We start from the raw sequence: 22700 nt of genomic DNA, 5'->3' as shown, positions 1-22700 counted from the left end.
GTACCCAGGAGGAAGCTGCTGAGAGAGAGAGGTGTTGGAGTGTTTCAGAGCTGGGAAGGGCCTGTGTCCAGACCAGGTGCCCTTTGCAGGACCCTGGAGGGCAGATAGACATCTTTTGGACAATGAGGTGGAGGGTGGACGTCATCACCCTGGCCGGCACTCCAGGGGAGGTGGGGTTCCCAGGCCTGGGCTTGCTGGGAAATCAAATTCCAGGAGAGACAGAGGGACTCCAGAGAAGATGACATGATTGTGCTGGGGCTGGAGGGAGGGCAGAGGTTGAAGTTAAGATAAGCTTCTGTATGGGGCCATTTAGCCTAGAGCCCAGAAGGCTGGATGACAATGGGACTATTTATTGGGAATATTAAGGCAAAGGCAGGCAGGGTCCTCTCCTTCTCACCCCTCCCCCAAATGTTATGGGAAAGGAGAAGGAGGCCCAGGACCAAGGCCCTTTGTCTGCTGCCCAGGGCTGCTTTTCCCGCCAAGGGGCTCAGGCCCTGGTGCTCAGAGGCCCCCAGCCATGCCACACCCCTGTGGCCCCCCCTACAGAAGGCCTACCCCTTCCTTTGTGTCCAGCAGGGCTGCCCCATGACCGCTCACCCTGCACGCTCACAGACATGTGTGCACGTGTATGCATCGATCCGATTATAACTAGGTAGACTGTAATCAATTTATACGTGTGGGACACAGCACCCAATTCTCCCTGAAGCTGAAGCATCACTGAGCCCAGTGTCTTATGTAACACCCCCCCACCCCGAGAAAAAGCCTATGCTATACAAATAAATATATGCTTCTACTTGAAGGGGAAAGAAAAAACAAAAAAACACATGTACACAAACAGTAGCAGGTTCCAGACCCCGTTCTACACCTTGCTTTTCTTCACTTAACGGTAGTTCTCAGAAATGGCTCCAGGGCCCCTGATGCCACAGAATTCTATTGTTGGGAGATGCGATCATTTCTTTAACCAGTGCCCCCTTGATGGACATTCTAGTCGTTTCTCGGCTTTTGCTGTTCCTGGAGAGAGCAGCTGGGAAATGCTGTCATTGTCCCGTGCACAGCTGTGTCAGTGAAGGATGAATTCCTTGCAGAGTCAGTGGGTTGGGGGAGGGGCGCATTTGTCGTTTCGATAAAACTGACAGACATCCTGTAGATGCAGTTCAAAGTGACGGTCCCCCAGAGCTGTGTGCAAGCACACCCTGGGTCTCTGAAGGCTGGCCGGCACAGGGTGGTATCACACTTTCGGATCTTGACCAAAGTGATAGGAAAAGAAGGTATCTTAGTGAGTTTCAGTTTGCCTTTCTCTTATCATGAGGTTCTACATCTCTGGATGTTTCTGAGTTATTTGTAATACGTCTCTGTGAACTGTTCATATCCTTTGCCCATTTTTCTGTTGGTGGGTTTATCTTTTTCTTATTGATTTATGGGAATCAGGAAAACGAGCTCTTTGTCCATGATAAAAGTTGCAAATATCTTCCCCTAGTTTGTCATTTTGTCACTTCTTTTTGTTTATGGGGCCTTTTTTTTTCTCCCCATGCACAATTTTTATATAGTTAAAGGCATCAATCTGTTTTACGACTTTCTGGAGTTTGTGTAGTACTTAGAAAGTACTTGGCGAATACTTTACTTCGCCAAGATTATATATTTTTAAACCCCTGTGATTTTTTTTCTAGTTCTTTTAGAATTTTATTTTTCATGTTTAAAACATTGATCCATCTAGCATTTATTTTGAGATAAAGTGTGAGGAAGAGATTGAACTTTTTTCTTCTTCTTCCAAATGGCTCCCTAGCTGTTCCAGAGCCATTTGTTGAATAATCGATCTTTCCCCCACTGACTTGAAATTCTACTTTTATCCTCTATGAAATCACTCTGTATGTATTGAGGTCTATTTCTAGATGTTTTAGCCTATTGCTTCATCAGTCTGTTTGTCCAAGAACACACTGTTTTAATTATTACAACTTTAGAATATGGTTCAATATCAGTGTTGGTCTCGTACATACCATTCTTTTTCAGAATTTTCTTGGCTCTTCTTTGAGGGGTTTTTTTTCCCAATGTGAACTTTAGAATTGCTTTGTCTAGTTAAAAAAAAATCCACCCTGTATGTGTTTTTGAAAGTGAGAAAAAGTTTAAGAGAATGCCATTCCTATAATATTGGTTCTTTCTGTCCACAGTGCTCCTGCATTCTCAGTGACCCCGCCCTGGGGCTGTTGTGTACACGCACAGGTTGTGTACACCGGTGCAGGTCATGTACTCTGCACAGTCTGAGGACTAAGGCTGGGAGGAGCTGCTGCCCTCCCCCAGCAGGCTCAGAGCTCTTCTCTCAGGAGTTGTCTGTCCATCTGTGTGTGTGATCAATAGTAAGAGTGGCCAAAAGTGCCAGGCACATTTCTAAGCACTTTATGTTGTATAATTTATTAATCCTCATGACAATTTATAGCTAAGGAACCTGAGGTGCAAAAATAGTTAAGTGATTTATCCAAGATCAGTGATTTGTGTTAGCCACCTGTGTATTCATGGCACAGAAATCTGTTCCTGTCTGTAAATACATGCTCACACACACACACATGCATGGAGATCAAGGCACACAGACACACAGAGACAAATGCACACAGACATACATATGCAGACAGACACCCACATGTACCCAGACACACACATGCACACAGACACGCACGCACAAGCAGACACACACATGCAGACACATACACGCACATGGGCACACACATGCATAGAGATCGAGGCACACAGACACACAGAGACACATGCACACAGACATACATATGCAGACACACCCACATGCACCCAGACATGCACATGCACGCAGACACACACATGCAGATACTCACATGCACACGGACACACACGCCTGCACACACTGCTGTCCCCACCCATCTGCTCTTTTCATCAGTGTCTGTGTGTCTTTCCTCCTGCAGCACACACATAATCCCAGCCCCCCTGCCACTGCCTGCTCTGGGCAGGGGGCCCATCAAGGAAGACCAGCCGCCTGGACTCCCTGCTGTGGCTCTCCTCCCAGTCCCAGGATCCTGATGGCAGGGGAGGCAGGGGTTCGGGAGAGGAGAGGAGGCTTCGCCTCGCCCAGGCCATCTTGTGGGGGTAACGAGGGATGAAGGATGCAGGGCACCCAGCGCAGGGCCCGGTGCCCAGCAGGTTCTCAGAAAAGGATATCCACACCCCCACGCCTCTCCCCCCAAGTCATTATCTCCAGCAGCTGCTGGAATCAGCCCATCCAAGCAAAAGTCATTCGGATCCAGACTGGCACCCTGGGAGAGCTAGAGGAGCAAACTGGCAAATGCAGAGCTGGGAGCAAATTGCTCAGCGAGCAGTTTACAGAGGCAAAGGGGTCTGGGTGCAGAGCACATGTGTGTGTGTGTGTGGGTGCGCGTGTGTGAGTGTGTGGGGGGTATGTGCTTGCACACACACACACACACACACACACACACACACACACACATGCACACACCCCGACTGCTGGCTCTGAGTCAGCCCCACGTCCAAGGGATTGAATCACTTGGGGGCTGGGAATGTTATTGTTTTAAAACAAACGAGTGATGACAGGAACTAACAGAGGGTTTTTAAAAACGCGATTCAAAGGGCTCTTGAAAGCTGCTGGAGAATATGAATGAGCCTTTGAAGTGCGAATGTGCCCATTTGTTAAACTGAGAGCAGAGCTGGCGGCTTTAGCAGCTTCAGCCGGGCAGGAGGGAAATCTTTTTTTTAACTAGGCAAATGAGTGCCTGCTGGCCTCTCTGCACTCTGCCACCTGCCCCAGGTGGTCTGGGACCCCAGAAACTGGGGACCAGGGAGTGCTAGCCACTCCCCTAAGCACGCACTCTAAAAGAGGCACCTCTCCAGCCGTTTGTAAAGCGGTATGCTGACATGACAGCTGGGAGGAGTGATGGAGAGATGTGAGCGTTAGCAGCGCCGATTCCGGGGCTGAAACACCAGCTGGCACGCGGAGACAGTGGTCCAGGGTGGCCTTCTACCCCGGTCTGCACTTCCTCTCCCAGCCGCCTGTGGTCCTCTCTGGTCTGCCTCTCTGTAGCCCCCTTGGTGAGGGTCCTTAACCAGGATGGGGTTCCAGGGAGATCCCCAACAGTCGCAAGTTATACACTCAAAAGATTGAGACCTCAGGCTTGGAGTGGGGGTGCTAAGCAGCCTGGACCCCAAAAGTACATTATGGCTTCTCATGAGTTAGCCATCTGTGTGTGAGCCCTGAAGGAGGTCTTGACACAAATACTGGGCCTAAGTGACTGTGGGTGCCCAAGTCTGGTTAAATCTGAGGGTGAGAGGATGGACTCAGGGCCCAGAGCCCCAGGCCCCGCGGGTGCTCCCAGGGATCAGCCTGCCAGGGAGGAGGGGCAGCTTCTCCCATTCCCAGCGGGCTGACCAGCCTGTCCCAGGGGCATTTCGGTCTGCTCCCCTCTGCCCTTTAAGTCGCCCTCTCCCCAACCCCCGACACCTGCCCCTTCTCTTCTTTTGCCTGAGTCCATTTCTTAGGCCAAAAATTTGTTTCTTATGGTTTGTACCCTCTGGGCTCAGAGGGGAAGGGTAACTCTGGGCCAAGGCATGCCTGGGGCACCAGCCAGCCTGGGTGGCAGCCCCTCCCTGAGAGGGACACTCACACTTTTGTTTTAGGGAAGAAAATGAACATTTGCAGAACATCTACCCTAGCATCTTCACAATTATTATTTCATTTAATCCTTATGTCATCAGGGTGCCTGTTTCTCTCCCTCTGTCTCTTGATGGAGAAACCGAGACTCGGAAAAATGAACACTTGTCCAGAGCCACACAGCTGATGTGTAGGGTGGGCGCAGACGGGATGTGGATGCGCGGACCGTCCCCCAGAGGCCTGGAGGCCAGGACATCCCATGTCTGCCGCCTCGCAGCTTCCTGTGTGGCTTTGAGTTTGTCCCACGCCCTGGGGCACAGAATGATGGCAGAGGCGCTGGATTTGATCTAGCTAGTCTTGACCTGGGCAGGTTTCTAACCCTTCTCTAAGAGGTGGATTATGATCCTGTCTAGGCGTGTGGAGTCAGTGGGCATCGTTACAGCGTATCGAACAGTCCAGAACCTAGCAGGTGCTTTGGGCTCCCCCAGCCCCACCCCAGCCCCCAGAGGTTGGGCGGGCTCAGTGATGGGCATGGAGACCCTCTCCTCCTTCCTCCACTTCTCCCTATTCTTTTGTCAGCCCCTTGTCTGTTCACTGGCCCCTCCCTCCCACTGACAAGAAGCGCAGGCAGGTCTGAGTGGTCCCCTGGAGTCCGGCGCCTGGAATGCACTGTGTTTGTTGAGGGGAGCTTGGGGGAGTCTCGTGCTTAGCTGAGCTGACTGCGTCAGATCAGAAGGTTAGAGTGAGAGGCATAGCAACGACTGGATCCCACCCCAACCACCCGGGCAGTGGCGCTTCCTCCATCCAGGGAGCTGACCTGGTGTGCAAATGGGGAGGTCAAGGTAGGCTGATGCAGGGCCAGGGATGGGAGGACCAAGCAGCTTGGCAGTGGATGGGACTCCCTGGGTGGACACTGCCCTGGACTCCCCTGAAGTCAGACTGACCCAAGTTCAAGTCCTTCCCAGCCTGAAGACCTTGAGGGGTTACCTGACTGCAGCTGCTCCTTCTGCCTAGGGGCATTTGGGCTGTAAATAAGCAACTGAATAAAGGTAAGCAAACAGTAACATGGGTTTGTGTCTGTTTCCCACAGATGACGTGGCCCCCTATTTCAAGACAGAGCCGGTGCGGACACAGGTGCACCTGGAGGGGAACCGCCTGGTGCTCACCTGCATGGCCGAGGGCAGCTGGCCACTGGAGTTCAAGTGGCTCCACAACAACAGGGAGCTGACCAAGTTCTCTCTGGAGTACAGGCAAGTGCGCCGCCCCACCCCTTCCTCCAGGCCGCCATGGTCACTGCCGTGCTCTGAAACGGGATAGGGTGGGGCCTGTGTGGCAGTTTGGGGGTGGGGACTCCCATTCCAGTGCACCTGGGAGGCTGGGCTGGCAGAAGTGGGGGCCAAAGACAGCCCTGCCCCAGGGAAGAGAAGACGGGGCCCTGCTGAGCCCAGCAGAAGATGGCTGGGAAGTGGGCCAGGACCCTGCCCAGACAGGTGGCCTGTGCAACAGTGGACGGGGCAGAGGCTGTGATGGGGGAAGGGGCGCTCACTACCAGCAGCTGGGCTGTTGCCATGGCTGTGACCAGAGCCTTCCCCTCCCCCACTGAGAAGACCCGTGCTCTGTCTAGGGGACAGTAGAGGTGAGGGCTGGGTTCCACAGAGGGGTGTGGCCTGAGGCAACCCGGGAACAGTACCAGATGAGCATACTTACTTGGGAGAACTATTGAGGTGAGACATGGAGGTGGCCCACCCAGGGTCTTTGGGTTCTCTCCACTCCCTTTTTGTGCCCTCCCACTGAGTTCTGGGCTGGCCTGGCCCTTGCTGCCCCAGGACACTGCCAAGATGGGGACAGAACAGGTCTCAGAAGGAGGGTTTGCTGGTAGAAGTGCTGTGGGCCTCCAGCCCTTCCTGGGCCTGCCCTCTTGCTCCTCTCCTTCCCTCTCATTGGCTCCCAACCCTGTGGCTGGTGAGTAATCCTCGGCCTGATGTGCATAATTGGTTTTGTTGGGGAAACAGGATTGACTTGCCCTGGGAACGTTGATACAAATCTGCTGCCAGGGACAGGAATGCAGATGGGAAGAGGGGCTTTAATTGCTTGAGGATCTGTCCCCCAAGAGGGAGGCTGGAGTTTGGGGTGACTTTCAGTTTCCTTCTGCCCCAGCCTTGGCCTGCATCGGTTGGTGGGTGAGGCCGCTTTGGCTAAAGAGGAAGCAGGGGAGCCAGAGCCGGAGGACCTCCTTCTCCTCTGGATGGTGAGAGGCAGACCAAGAAGCAGGAAGCCATCCACTGCTGGCCGCTCTGGGCCTCGGGTCTCCAGGGAGCCCATGAAGAGACTAGCAGGACCTCCCTGAGCAGCCCCTGCAATGGTTTTTAGTTGGGGGCCCAGAGGCACCCCTGGCCTCTGTCTGGCAGTGCTGGTCAGTTTGACAGCCTCTGTGAAGAGCCCCACATCCTCTTGGGCGCAGGACGTACCTGGCTAGCATGAGGATGGCACACCACGGGTGCTCGTGGTGCCGGAGCCTCCCAGCCTGCCCTTGACTTCTGCTGGCAGCAAGCTGGGGGAGAGTCGGTTCTTCATCTGGTTCACAGCCACTCTTGGTGCCTGGGAACAGTAAGGACACATGGGTGGGCCTCACACAAACGTGGATTCCAGCTCAGCATTACAGGTCAGACTCGCCCACCAACGGAATGGGCTTCCTTTGGAAACAGTCAGTGCTGGAGGCATCCAGGTCATAGAGTCCAGCTGTTGGTGATGGTCAGGATGGTGATACTGGTCACTGATCACTGGCAATGAAAAAGAACTTTCTACCTGGCAGACATTATGATGTGCGCTCTGTGATTATCTTGTTTAGTCCTGTGAGCATTTCTGTCTTCCCCATTCTGCAGACGGGCGAATGGAGGTTGAGGAGGATTACACACTTTACCCAAGGTCAGATGATGGAGCTGGGCTTTAACTGGGAGTCGTCCAACTCTAGAGCTAGACTTCTTTACCCCCACTGCTGCCTCATTAAAAAAGGATTGCTTCCTTACTGTGGATCCTAAGCAATCTCTCTGCTTACTGTGCTGTCCAAGTTCTAGAAAACAAAACAGCGAGAAGGCAAATCTGTCATCCGAGAGCTTGGTTGGGTAGAAGTTCTTCAAGGGACACAAATGAGCTTCCACTAGGGAAACTTGTCCCCACCCCCCTCACCCCCAAGAAGGCTGGCTGAGAGGTACTGTGATTGGCCAGGCCTCCGTCAGATGTCTACTCCAGGCCGTGGGACACAAGGCATGGTAGTCCACACTAGAGCCACAGGGTGGAAAGGAGGGGTGAGAGCTGTTAGCGGAAGGGAAGGGGGGACAGAAGTCACCCATGTCCACGTCACCACCCCTGCTTCCAGTGAGAGCCGGGCTCACAATGGGTGCTTTTTCTTTTAATTTTGACGTTTTTCAAATCTTAGAAAAACAGTGTAAGTGCAGCACCATAAACACCTGTAGACATTTTACCATTCACCAATTGTTACAGATTTTGCACCTGCTCTCGCCCTTACTCTCCCCATACACACACAGATGCATGCACTGTTCTGCTGAGTGATTTAAGAATCAGTTGTAGACATGATTGTCCCTTGACCCCCAAGTAGAACTTACTAGGAATAAGCCATTCCTCCACAGAACCACAGTACAATTTTCACCCCCAAGAAATTTCACCTGGCTACAGTGCTGCTACTATCTAATACACTACAGTCCAGGTTTCTCCGTTCGTCCCAGTTCTGCCCTTTATAGCTATTTTTAGTGTTGTTTGAAACACAGGACACACGTTGAATTTTGTTGTCATGACTCGTAGTTGTTAAACTCCCTACATCAAGTACTGTTCCCTGTTGTTTTAATTGGATCTCTCGCAGCATTGACACTTTTGCGAGTTCAGGCAGTCTTGTCCTCCAGAGTGATCTGTCCAGTTATAGCTTCATAATGACACTCATGTTACACCTTTGGGGCCAGAATATTACAAAGATATGTGTCCTCCTCAGTGGTTTATACTCAAAGGCACCAGTGTCATTTCGCCCCATTATTGGTGAAGGTAGGTTTTGACCAACTGGTCAAGGTGGTGGTTACCAGATTTCTCCATTGTCAAAGCATTCAGGCACTTCCTCCCCTTCGGATGATAACATAAGACCGTGTAAATATCCTCTCCAGGAATCTCCTGCTCTGCTTAGCATCCATTGATGAGTCTTACTTAAATCAATTGTTACCATTGTTGTAACCCACAGATTTCCTATTTCCATCATTCCTTTTACTTCTGTTAATTGGCATTCTTTGTAAAAAGGGATCTGCCCTTTCTCACCTCCCTTGAAAATAATTTAGCATCAGCATGAGCTCATGGATAATTTTTCCTACTCGATGTGTTTTAATCCATCCCTGTCATTATTCATTTTGGCGCTCGTGGTTACTCAGACTTGGCCAGTGGCACTTCTTTTAGCTGGATCCAGGGTCCTTTGGATATGTCCCCGTTGGATTTCTTGCTTTTTGGCTCAACAGAATGTTCCAGATTCAGCTTTTAAATAAATGGATCCTGAAAAGTCATCACGTAGGCAGCTGGCCAGCTTCTCGTCCCGTGGCGCTCTAGCCACGGCTTGCTGCTGCCGCGGACTTCCTTGTCTCTTGCAAACCCCAGGCTTTAGGTCAGGTGACAATATCCAATTTTCAGGCAGAAAGATGGCTAAATTTACTCAGCGGGTTGCAAGAAAATAAGATCGGAAGCGCAAGCATCAATTTACCTACATTTCCCATCCCATCGCCAAAGGAACAAGTTTGCATTCATGTCCAGTCTCCGAAGGGCTTTATTCACAGTGGGATCTGTCGCAGAAGGGGCCAGTGTGTGTGTGTGCGTGCGTGCGCATGGATGACACATAGGCACGCAGAAAATCCTGTGCATCCTTCCGAGTACAGGTGACTGTGGCAAGTTTGTGGGTTCGCATCCATCTGTAGGGAGCTGAGTGAGAATGGATGGGCTTTGAAGCACGGGCCACCTGAATACAATCATGCTGCTACCCCTTACTAGCTCTTGTGGCTTTGGGCAGGATTACTTGGCCACTTGCCTTTGTTTTCTCAATCTTGGAAGTAGGCATGGTAATGCGTACATTAGAGGGTCATAGTCAGGATTAAATGAGATTCTATGAGACAAGCCCTGCACCTGATGCAACAGACATAAAATAAATGGTACCTTATTAGGATTATACAAGATGGCTGGCTTGATAAGCTAATGGGGACATATTGGGTAACCAACACACCAGATCTCATGTGCGAGTGAGCATATCTCCTCCCCAATGGTCACAGAGGCTCGGTACACCTGTTCCAATAGATGGAATGTCAGCCCAGCATATGGACATCCTGGGTTCAATTCCTACCATCGGCTTCTCCTCCCCCTTCTCTCTTCCCCTCCTGCAGCCAGTGGCTCAATTAGTTCAAGCATGGTCCTGGGCACTGAGAATAGCTCCATTAGAGTGCATCAGCCTCAGGTGCTAAAAGTAGCTCAGCTCTCCAGCACTGGCCCCAGATAGGGTTGCTGGGTGGATCCTGGTCAGGACACATGCAGGAGCCTGCCTCACTATCCCCCCTCCTCTCACCTAAGAAATAAACAACCAAACCAAAAAAAACAGCCTAGAATATTCAGTTTGGGGCTGTAACAGTTGGGAGTACCACTTGGATACAAAGCAAAATTAATTTCATTCTTAAAAAAATGAGATTTCTTTTTCTATATAGGTAGGATATTGCCTGGGAAGACTCTCCCAAAGGTTTGGGCATCAGCCCACGGCCCTTCCTACCAGTGGAACAGGCACACAGCTTCACAGTAGCTATTGGTGTGTGTTGGTGTGTGGCGGAGAGGTTAAACACAATACTCAGTTAGACATATATTGTCTAATGTGTTTGTTAGCATGTGTGTGTACACGCCCAACTCCTTCACAGTCTTCTATGCATATTAAACAGTTATGAGTGCATGTCAGTGCAAAGCATGTAGGTGTGCTTGTGTAACTTCCTGACTTTGTGGAATGGTAACGCACTTAAAGGTCTAGGCCCCCGTGTTGCCACTGGAGCCCGGCCATCAAACTGCAACCCCACGCTCCCTGCTCTCGGCTGCCTATCCCCATGCCCACCCCACCCATTCCGGGGCCATCACTCCAGGTTGAGTCATTCAGCCTCAGTTTGCATCCATCTTACCATCAGGGCTGCATGGCTTGGGGCAACCCACCAGCTCAAGAACTGACAGATCGGGCCGTGGCCATGGAGGAGGGAGGGAGGGAGGATGGATGATAACCCCCTGCCCTTGTGGCCACATTATGGCGAAGTCATCAACCAGATCATTTTGTCCCGCCCTGATAATGTCTTCTCCCATAATTATTCTCACACTTAAAATTAAATAGGAAAACCCATCAGCTAGGCAGATCGCACACGCGCGCACACGCACTCCCCCGCATTATCAGGGCACATCCTCAAAGGTGGTTTATGGTCGTCCACTCGCCGCCAGGTATTTTCATGCGTCATCTCACAGCAACACTAGGAGGTGAGTGTTATTACCCTCATTTGGCAAACAAGGGCCGTGCAGCTCAGAGAAGTTTCGGGACTTGCCTGCGGTCATCCACAGAGCAAGTGGCAGCAATCCAAGAGAGGTCTGTCTGGCCTGCGTGTGCTCTTTCCCTTCTGCACAGGGTTGTGCAGGCTCCCGGGAGGCTCCTTTGCCCCACCCCTATCACCGTGTGTCATTCTTCTGGACTAAGAGGCACCAGAGCAGGGGCCCTGAGGCCCCTCTGAGGAGCGGACGTGAGGAAGTGAGGCCAGCTGAGGCCGAGTCCTGCTCCTGGGGCCCCAGGTAGCATGGAAAAGAGCAGGTATAGGGAGAGTCAGACTAGGCTAGCCAGACTGGGCATGTGGCTGGCCCCAGGCGGGGTCCACAGATGTCTCTGAGGGAACTGCACGGGCTCAGTGGTAGAGAGAAGAAAGCCCCATGCATGTGACAGGCCTGGTGAGGGGCACAAAGTAAGGGACGCATACAGAGACTGGTGCAGCCTTTGAAATTCTTCAGAGGCGAGGATGAAGAGAAACTCCCCGGGCCAGCTTCTCTGTCTCTCGCTTACCCCCTGGCCCCCCTTTAGAAGTGAGCAGACGTGAGAGAGGGCGGCCAGGGCTGGGCAGGCAGAAGCTGGGCAGGCAGAGGCGGCTGGGTCCCGGAGGGCACCGGAGCACTTGCCATGTGACTGTCAGGAACCGAGCCAAGCTCTTTCTGACAGCAGTTCTAGGACACTGGTGCTATTATTATCTCCGCTTCATTTCTAGGCATTGCAACTCAGAGAGGTTCAGCAACTTGCCCAAGGTCACACAGCCATATCTGGAGAGTCCGGTTTCACCTGGGTTCTTTCAGCCACCAAGCCTGGGACCCTCTCCCTGCTCTGTGGCATCTTGCTGTGCTTGCCCTGTCTCAGGGCAGTGGTACTGCCCGGGTCCATCTGGGGATGGCCCAGTCAGCCTTCTAAAGAGCTGCAGACAGAGAGTGATTCACAGCTCACACATGGGACTTACCATAGGCCTGGCCATGTTCTCGGTGCTTCCCGTATGTTAACTCGGGGTCACAAACACTCCGGTCATCTATGTGGTACTGGACCTGTGCCGACCACTTCCACTTAGGCTCTTACTCTCCATCCTTGCACACCAACAACCCCTGCAGGGGCGGTGGCAGGATAGTGAGGAGTGTGAGGCATCATGGGTCAGTTCTCTACCCGAGGCCTGAAGCCGCGGAACAAAGACGAGAGTCAGGTCTCCCCGTCAGGCCTGATGAAGGAGGTGCTGACATTGGCTCATTCATCAGGTGGACATTTTGGACGTTCTGTTTGCCAGGCACAGAGCTAGACACAGAAGAAATAAGGAAGCATCAATCCTGCCCTCATTGCCACCCTTAGGAAACATTTGTTTCTAACCAAGGAGCGAGATTTGATCCCGTGCCTCATAAGGGCTAAGGAGCAACATCGGGTGACAAAGGCCAAGAGAGTGTCTTACAGAAGCCGGGGGGAGGGGATGGTCTCTCCTATTGAGTACGCCAGGACTTTGCTCAGCTCTCTCCGCTACCCGTCCTGTCCTCACACACCTTTGCTACCTGATCCTCCGAGATTCAGCACTAAGATCCCCACAATATGAACCCCAGTCCTGACCTGCCTCACTGTGTGCCTTTAGGCAAATTACTTAACCCCGTCTCAGTTGCCAGGTTTATTAAGTGGGAATAATAAAACCAGTAGCTGCCTCCCAGGAGGTGGAGTGTCCCATGAGATCAAGCATGCAGAAGGATGTCTGGTCATCGGTGTTTTTATAAGTCAGAGGGGTGGCCTGGAAGCCACCAAGTAAATACCGCCCTTCTTCCCCCTCCCCCCATGGGCAGGCTATCCCCACCTTGCTCTCTCTGGCCACGGTCTCATTCCCACCCTCCCGGAGGGCCAGGCTCCTCTTCCTCCACGAAGCCAGATCCCATCTGCCCAGTTCCCAGCCTCTTCAGAGGTTTGCTCCAGTTCAGCTATAGTTTGGACATCGCATCTGAAAATTGAAGCCTGCTGGTGAGAGGGCTGATGGGCAGGAATTAGTTATGATGGGCATAAATTGAATTTTAATAGAGATGTGTGTGGCATGGAGCCAGTATACTTGGGCAGAGGGAAGGTAATAATTAAAAGTTAATGAGTCTAGAAATGCCGGAACCCTTGGGGAGGGATGGGGGAAGAATAAGGAGCTGGGCTGGGAGGACCGGGAGGCCCCAGGAGGACTGACCGGCCCACACCACTGTGTCTGCTGGTGGCAGAGTCAGAGGGACCCTCAGACAACACCCTGTGCTGCCATGAGGAACACCACGTCAGGAGCAGGGCTTTGAAATCTAGGTGCTGCTGAGGAACAGAATAGAAGTAGAGGCGGGGTCATGGGGAGCAGAGGGACAGCTGTCAGAGGAAGGGGGATGAGGGGATGGGATCAGAGAAGGCGAAGGGATTAGTGAAATTATATACACATAATATATACATAGATACAGATAACAGGACAGCAAATCCCAGAGGGAAGAGGGAAGGGGTTAGGGGGAAGAGGCAGAGAGGGTGTAATGGGGGACATGGGGGTGGGGGTGAGAGTTATATTGAGTGGGACACTTGAATCCATGTTAACCTAATAAATTAAAATTAATTTAAAAAAATAATAAACCTGGGTGCTGCTAACGTTTGGAGCAGGATGATTCCTTGTTGCAGGGCACTGCCCTGTGCCTGTGGGCTGTTTAGCAGCATCCCTGCCTCTACCCACTGCGTGCCAGGACCCTTCTCCTCCAGATGTGACAGCCCAAAATATCTGCAGACATTGCCAGAGATGTCCTGCGGGGGCCCTCGTCCCCCCATTGAGAGCCAGTTTCCTCACACATACTCTCCCTGTTGGGGCCAGAGCTGGCCCTCTGCATGTAGGCATCCTGCCATGTGAGGGTCAGAGGTCTGGCTGGGTCAAGGCCCTTCTTGGGGGTCTCTCCTGCCCCCCTTTGACTTCTCGTGACAATTCCAGTAGACGGTACAGTACTTCATTGAGTTGCACAGACTTGCTGTCATCACTCTCCATTGGGTCCTTGTTGTAGGTTGAGGATGGCAGGTATGACAACGTCATTGCACAAGGGAAGGCAGAGGTGGGAGAGACCGAGAGCCTGGCCCAAGCCCATGCACCCAGTGAGCAGAAGACTGCAGCTCCCTGAAGTGGAACAATGAGGCTGGTCTCCTCCAGTCAGTCCTGCTAAAACCTTGCTGGGGAAGAGTGCTGGATCTCGGTTGCCTGTAGCAGCCCTGGCCCAATCCCTGAACACCTCCTAACAGCCGTGGGGCCCTGAAGCCTGGCTCGTTCCTCCACCCTGTGGGGGAGACCTCCCCTGCTCTAGGACAGGTTGTTTGTGGACCGGAGGGGCCCAGCCTCCGCCTCGGTTTCGCTGGTGACAGGAGAGGCGTGGATGAGAAGGGAGCGCCCTGGAGGGTCGTCAGGGCAGGTGGTGAGCAGCGAAGGCAGAGCTGGCTCCCTGTGCCTCAGGTTGACGTTGCACTAATTATGGCAATTAAGACAAATAAGTTCAGAATGTACGGGAAAAGGGGGGGGGGGGGTGGAGCAAAAATCGCTAAAACATTGGCTGTCTCTGTTTCCATAGCAACCTGTTTCCTCTCACTCTCATCAATCGGTCCTGGCTTGGGGAAGGAAAGAGGGCCCCACTCCCAAGGAAGCTGGAGCTAGACAGTGGGTGTCACCTGTCAGGACCCAAGCTAAGGACAGCCAGGGCCCTGAGAGGACAATGACTTTCCTCGGAGATGGGGCATGAGTTAGTGTCAGAACTGAAATTCAAACCCAGGCCCTCGAGTCCCCACCCAGCACCCCTTGGATTTCACTGGGTCACCGAGTTGTGTGGCATTCCGGCATGATAGAAGGCGAAGGCTACAGGACCCAGCTGGATTTGGTGACATTTCCCGCGTCAGACCAAGCATCTCAGAATATGGGGTCTCCACCATGTTGGAACATACCCTTCAAGATCCAGGCTGGTGCCTGGGTCACTGGTCCTGCCCTCGCCTCTCTCACCCCGTGGATGTACTCTGGGTTCTCTTGATGTCCTTGTGTCCCTGTGGTACAGAGCATCACTCCAAGGCATCAGGGCCCTGAGTACCCTTGGGGGTGGGGCAAGGAGGACATTTCCATGAAGCTGTGGGTCCCCCTGAAACTGGGGCAGGCGGAGAAGAGCTTCTCTCTCAGAGGCCCCTGTGCGCCCTCACTCCAGCTAACATGCTCTGTAGGCACAGCTCAGCATGTCCATCCATGGTTCACGTGTGGCACCCAGCATTACCCACCACACAGGCACTCACAGTGCGGCCTGTAGTTAGTCTTACAGGGCAGCCTGAAAAGTATATAACAAATGTGTAACAATGTATAATATATATAGAACAATATAGAACAAATATATAACAACATAGAATATATACAATATATAACATATATGACAATATATAACAAGTGTATAACATATATGTAACAATATAGAGCAAATATATAACAATAATATATATAACAATGTATAACATATTTATATATATAAACTATATATCAAATAACAAAGCAGTTATTAGGCTTCCCATTTTACAGATGCAGAAACTGAGGTGGGGGGGGTAAAGGGACACATCCCAGGTCACTGCCTATTAGGGGTGCAACAAAGGACTTGGACCTGTGGCTGACCTCACTGAACAGAACTGTCTAGAATACACAGATGTGCTCGCTGAAGCTGTGCCCTCTCTTCTCCCCCCTCACCTCTTTCCACTTTCCGGAGACTGACAGAATATCCACAGCCAATCCTGGCAGCTGGGCACAGGTGGCAGAGGCGCCCGGGCTCTCCAGAGCACAGAATAGAACATGCAAATGAGGCCCGGGCTGCCACCTTTAATGAAAGACTCTCAAGGAAAGCCCTCCTCTGAAGAACTAAGCTATTTATTTCAGCCGCAAGGAAACTTAACATGCAAATTATGAATGGTTTGGTCATCCATCACCTGAAATTGACAGGTTTGAATTTGGCCTTGATCCCTGGTAACCAGTGCACAGGGACGGGCGTAGGGCAGTCGGGCAGGTGGGGCCCAGGTCCTTGGGGAGGCAGAGAGAGCTGGTCCTCCTCAGAGGCACATACGGTCTTCATCTGGGATATTCTAATATATGGAAATGAGCTCTTTATTCTTCGTCCCCACACAACTGGACTGGAGATCCCAGCTTATCCTGGGAATTTCTCCCCCTTTGCTCCCCCCTCTGCAGTTCTTCCAGCACCCCTGCCCCGTTTGGCTCTCAGCCGGGACACAGAAACTAATTAGCCTTGACTCAGTTATGCTCTCAAGCAGCAAATGGTCTAGACCAGACACCTGGGGAGTTGGTAATGACCCTGCTTCCAGTGGCTGCCTTGGTGCCTGACTCCTTCTCCCCACCCATACCCTTAGACCCCCTCTGTAGCCCATTTATGGGGTTTCTCAATGTGGGAGGATTCCGGTGGCCTCCACTTGGGTTTTTGTCCCCCCAGAGGAGTCTCTGTCATGGCCCCCATTTCTGTTCTCTGACTAATGGGGCACCAGTGTCTGTGACTCTGAATTTCCACCAGCCAAGAGGGAGGCTTGCTCCCAGCCAGCTGCCCAAGACCCTGGGCACAGGGCCTCCTAGGTGTGGGCTTGGAGGAGGGTACGTGGGTTGGGAGCAGAGGGTCAGGGAGATGCTGATGCAGTCTCAGCCCAGTGTGTGAGGAGCAGATGGGGGCTCACCAAGGGCTTAGGGAAGGAAGAGGTCACTTGTCCTGTAAATGAAGGGATAAGAGCCCAGAAAGGCAGTCTCCCCATAAAAGATGGGATGCAGACCCTGGTAGTGAACCCAGAGCACGTCCAGAAGCGCCAGCCACTGCAGCTGATCCTGGGCCCTGTACCCTCAGGAGCATACAGAGGGTGGGGCCCTGCCCAAAGGAGCAGGCTTAGGCTGGCTCCGGTCGGTGCGCTATTGCTGCCCAGAAAACCACCCAGACCCGGACCTCAGTGGTTTAAAGAATTATGACATTATTTTTCTGCTGGTCTCTCCTGGGCCTGTCACAAAGTTGCAGGGGGCTGGCAGTCAGCATGGGGCCACGCTGGGCTGGACTGGGCCAGGCTGAGACAGCCGGCGTGCCAACCCCTCTCCTCCTGTGGTGTATCACCCTTTGTGGGTGCTAGTCTCAGGACAGGGGTCTGAGAAGGCAGAAATAGAAGCTGCAACGGTCCTTAGGCTCCCGAATGTTCCACCACCTTCTATCAGTGAAACCGAGTCACGAGGCCAGCCCAGATTTGGGGGGAAGTACAGTCCACATTCTAACTGGAGTTGCTGTAGAGCAGTAGTAGTCAACCTGGTCCATGGTAGGCAGTAGTGGAGCAACCAAAGTATAAATAAAAAGATAGATTTAACTATAGTAAGTTGTTTTATAAAGATTTATTCTGCCAAACTTAGCGAAAATACAACATAAAGTACTTGGCAAGTAATTATTATTATATGCTTTAACTTGCTGTAACTCTGCTTTATAAATTTTATAAAATAAAGTTACTTCCCTACTTTATAAATCACCATTACTGTGGAACCGGTGGGCGGTTAGAAAATTTTACTACTAACAGAGATACAACAGTGGGCGGTAGGTATAAAAAGGTTGACTACCCCTGCTGTAGAGTGTTGGGCCCAGACCCCTATGTGGCCTGGCCTCACAGTCACACATCTCACCTTTTCCAGATGGCAGCTCACTGGAGGGTCCCCAAGGCCTCATTAGTGAAGTTCTGGTCTGGGTCCCCCACCAAGTGTTTCCTAAGTCCCCTCCGAGGGTGACTTTGAAACCCAAAGAGAAGGAGCGGAGGTTGGAGGTGAGTCGTGCTGGACAAAGGCCAGGAAGAGCAGGGAGAGCTGTGTCTGGGGCTGCTACCCAGGGGCAGAGCAGATGTGCAGAAGGCGGAGTGGGGAGCTGGCTCCAGGCCCTGGAGCTCAGGACAGCCACTGGCACTGCTCCTGGCCCTGGCAGTCATGGCCGCAGCTCCGGCTCTGCTCTGGGGACTGGCCTGCTGGGCAAGGGCCTGTCCTACATGAGTGGGCATTGGCGTTGGGCCTGCTATCTGGGACTATCAGAAGTGGCTAAGGGCAGCAGACCCTTCTCTCAGGACAGATGACTAAGTGAGTAATAATCACGTCAGTAATCTCAATAGCAGCTTACTCCTTGTACATGCACACTGCGTGCCCCGTGCTAGGCCCTGGCCTAAGCTTTGTAGATATCTCATTCATCTTCTGATATGTCTTCAGGCAGGGACTACAGTGTGGTTGTAAACAGCACAAAATCTGGAGGCCACCTACTGACTGTGTGATCTTAGGGCGTTACTGAACCTCTCTGTGCCTCAGTGTCCTCATATTTTTCATCTGCCAAATTTGGATAAAATTAATTCTGACCTCATAGAGTAGTTAATGAGAAGTAACTGCATTATCACATGTAAAGTGCTTTGAACAGTGCCTAGCAGATACATTATTATTGTGACTATTATTATTACCCCAAATTTATAGATGAAGAAATGGAGGCACAGAGAGATTAAGCAACTTGCTCCAGGTCACACAGCAAGTAAAACGCACAGACAGTCATTAACTGCCCGTCTTCTCCACCTGCGTCCACCCACCCTGAGCGCAGAGCTACTCAGGCAGAGCAAAGCAGGGCGAGGTGACTCGGGGGCCCTTGGTACTGTGCTTTAGTGGGATGTTATGAGCCGTGCAAGTGGTCTACCCGCCCAGGCTTGCTGAACACCGCTGTGTGTAAAGCAAAGCATCAGCCACTGAGTGTGATGCAAAAACTGGGAAGGAAGGACAGGAAGCCAAAGAATTAGGAATGAACCACACAGGGAAGCTCTGCACATGCGGGGGCCTCACACACTGGGACCTGGCAGTGGGGGACGGCCCGGGGTGGCAGGACACCAGGTCTGCTGTGACGTGACAAAAGCCATTTGGGTTTTTTTTGTTTTTTTTATTTACTCCTTTTTAGAGAGAGAGGAAAGGAGGGGGGGGGCAGGAAGCATCAACTCCCATACCTGCCTTGACCAGGCAAGCCTGGGGTTTTGAACTGGTGACCTCAGCATTCCAGGTCAACACTTTATCCACTGCGTCACCACAGGTCAGGCAAAAGCGAGGTTTTCATAAAGCCAAATTCATTCACTGTATAAAACTCTCTGTCCCTTTTACTCTTCTGGTGTTAAAAATATCCCTTTAAAAAATGCGGTGACACCTGCATGACAGATATTTTTTTTGTTCTTGTTGTCTTCATATCCTTTTCAGTTAAATTAAAATTAGCCAGCCCTACCTACCCCTCGATATGGATATGGATATGGATATAGATTTTAGGGTGAATGGGCAACTTTACTGGTCTGTGAAATTGCTAACTTTTTGCTATACCATTCCTGAGTTTCTCAAGGGGGCGTGGTGTCGTGTCCCATTTGCCCCCCCTCATGCCCCCGCACAGCGCTGGACATTATTAGTCGTTTTTGGCACATGCTTCTGACCTTGGTGGAAAGATAGCCAAGACTCGCCCAAAGGGAGCAACAGCCCAGAGCCGGGAGCTTGGAGAGGGCCCAGGGAGCACACGCCTTCCCTGCCGGGAGCTCGGAGAGGGCCCAGGGAGCACACGCCTTCCCTGCCGGGAGCTCGGAGAGGGCCCAGGAGCACACGCCTTCCCTGCCGGGAGCTCGGAGAGGGCCCAGGAGCACACGCCTTCCCTGCCGGGAGCTCGGAGAGGGCCCAGGGAGCACACGCCTTCCCTGCCGGGAGCTCTGAGAGGGCCCAGGGAGCACACGCCTTCCCTGCCGGGAGCTCGGAGAGGGCCCAGGGAGCACACGCCTTCCCTGCCTGCACTGAGCCTGGGACCCGGACAGGAGAAACACAGCGACACCTGAAGCCTTGCCTCGGGTAGCAAGAAAAAACATCAGTTCTGACCTTGAGCTAGCTCTGCCCAGGGAAGGGCATGGGCATCTCACCACGCACCCCCACCCAGCCAGGGCTGCCAACAGCAGGCACCGCAAGATGGCCAGGGAGGCCTCTTCCCAGCTTCCCGTGGCCTGACCTGCCCGGGCAAGCTGCGGGGAGCCCTGGGGAGACTGGCGTATCCTCCGGCCTTATCAACATTCATTAATCCCACAAACATCTGGCCAGGGGAAATCAGGAGCCCAGAGAAGACCAGGGAGCAGGAGTCAGCAGGGCAGGATGCTCAGGCCGGCTGGACAGCGCTTGGCAGGGTTCATACTGCCACCCACGCTGCCACCTGGTGCACTCCCCTCCCCACCCCCACCCCCGCATGTAGATGCTTCCTGCGCACATCCAGCCCACCCTGCTTAGTATTAATTAGCCATTATCCTTTGAGGTAATTAAAGGAGCCGTGACAAAGTCATCTGTGCTCACAGACGAGGGAGTCTTCGTTCCCTCCTGCTCCCTGCGATTCGGAGACACTGAGGAGCCAGATGTTGAGCAGGTCTCTGCTCCCTCCAGGGTAGCATGTTGTCTGGGGCGGCAGCAGAAAGTGAGGGGACTGGGAGTGGAACCAAGGACCGTGAGTTTCTGGGCAGAGACTGGCAGCAGCACTTCCATCTGAACATAAGGAGCGGATGACTCCACAGTACCAAGGAGACGATGGTCTTGCTATCACTGTTGTTATCATTACTGCTGATACCCAGAGCCTAGTACACTGCCTGACATGTTGTAGGCATTCCAGCCTGAGTTGAATGAGCCATAATAATAGTAATCCCATGAGGTCACATTTCTTGAGCTTCTTACTGCGTGTCAGACACCATGCTAAGTGCTTCACAGTCAGTTCGACTACAACATGTGATATAAGCATTTGCAAAAACCACCACTTTGCAGAACCACACAATAAAAACCACAAGGCTAATGGGGGAAGTGGAGTGCGGGAAAAACAGTCAAAAACTTCATCAGAGACACTTAATAAAGATGATCACGCAGTTCTGCACATATCCCATGGTTCGGAAATGCATAAATACTACAGCAAAGATGGCACTTTGCCTTGGGGAAGGTTCTGGAATTTGCCTGTGGAAGTGGGCAGGGGAGAGTTGCCAGTGGTGAGTTGTTGTGATGAGTGGAAGGAGGGAAGTCTGAAATCGGAAGGAAAGATGTTGGGCCAGGTGTGGACAGGTGAGCTCATAACACACTCGAGCTGAGGATACTTGGGAGGGGGCGCGGCGTAAGTAACTGGCACCTTTCAGCTGAATGGTTACCCACATTTAGCTGGTTTTCTTGTGGACAAAAATCACACAAAAGACAACGCAAAACTTAAGCTAGGCTCAGACTATCCTCTAACCCATCAATTATATCGGAACAAAAGCATGAGCACAAAAGTACCTGAACTTGTACTGCACCCATTATATAGATGCAGTGACAGCCCTTTCTAAGGTCACATGCTGGGTAAGTGGGCATCTAGGATGGAAGTAAACCTAAAGCCAAAGCAACATCCTTTAAGATCCTAGTTCTTTGGGACTATAGTCGGACTCACTATCAGCCTTGCCAACCCCAAGGGCACTCCCCTGGCTCATGGCCAAGGCCAAACTGGTATCCGGCCCCCAGCTTGACCAGCTCACTTCACTCTTCATCCTTTCGATCAGAGCCATCCCTGTAAAAACGTACACCTGCTTCTTTTACACCGAGGGCTGGCAAGCAGTTTCTGTAAAGGGCCTGGTAGCAATGATTAGGCTTCACGAGCCGTGCGATCTGTTGCCACCTCTCAGCCCTGTGGATACAGAGCGAGAGCAGCCAAGGTCAGTCCGTCAGTGAGTGAGCTGGCTGTGTTCCACTCAGACGCGCTTTATGGACACGGAAATTTGAATTTCATACCGTTTTCACCTGTCATGAAACATTCCTCTTCTTTTGTTCAACAATTTGAAAATATAGTAACTATTCTTAGTATATCTTGCCATACGACATGGAGTCGGATGTAGGTTTGGACATAGTTTGGACGGTGGTTGGACAAACGTCTGTTTTACCCCTTTCTTATTATTCTCAACGTGTTCCTTTTGTCCTTAAGGAAGAGCCCAAACTTCAGCCTCGCCCACAGGCCCTTGGGGACAGGTGCCAACCATGAGGCCAGCCTCTCCCCTTGCCAGTAGCACATTTGTGACTCCCAGTCTCAGAAATAGTTCTCTCTAGCCCTGACCAGATGGCTTGGTTAGTTGGAGCAGTACCCCAATATGCAGGGTTTGCTGGTTTGATTCCCAGTCGTCAAGGCACAGACAGGAACAGATCGATGTTTCTGCCTTTCTCTCTCTCTCTCTCTCTCTCTCTCTCTCCCCCCCCCCTTCCTCTATCTCTAAAATCAATAACTAAATTTTTTTAAAAAAGAAAAGAAATAGTTTTCTCTCTAATACCTGCTCATCTTGCCTGGCACCCTGATTCACCCTTATATCCTACCTTGGACAGCGCCTCCTCCTAACAGCCTCTCCTGTCCTCTGCCCCCAGCCTCTGTCAGCCCCTCTTCCAGGACCCTCACACCTCCCCCCTCTACACAC

At 52.0% G+C, this 22700-nt stretch overlaps 1 protein-coding gene across 1 annotated transcript in view; it reads left to right on the top strand.

Annotated features, from left to right (window-relative positions):
- The window catches only part of SDK2 (sidekick cell adhesion molecule 2), a 275265-nt gene that overhangs the window by 120500 nt on the left and 132065 nt on the right, over positions 1-22700 (top strand). The window contains exon 2 of the mRNA XM_066386782.1: positions 5715-5874. Within this exon, the coding sequence (XP_066242879.1) occupies positions 5715-5874 (160 nt within the window). The remainder of the gene's footprint in view (positions 1-5714; positions 5875-22700) is intronic.

This window comes from Saccopteryx leptura, chromosome 5 (genome assembly GCF_036850995.1).
Source record: "Saccopteryx leptura isolate mSacLep1 chromosome 5, mSacLep1_pri_phased_curated, whole genome shotgun sequence".
Taxonomy (NCBI): Eukaryota; Metazoa; Chordata; class Mammalia; order Chiroptera; family Emballonuridae; genus Saccopteryx; species Saccopteryx leptura.
This window is presented reverse-complemented; position numbering and strand designations above follow the sequence as displayed.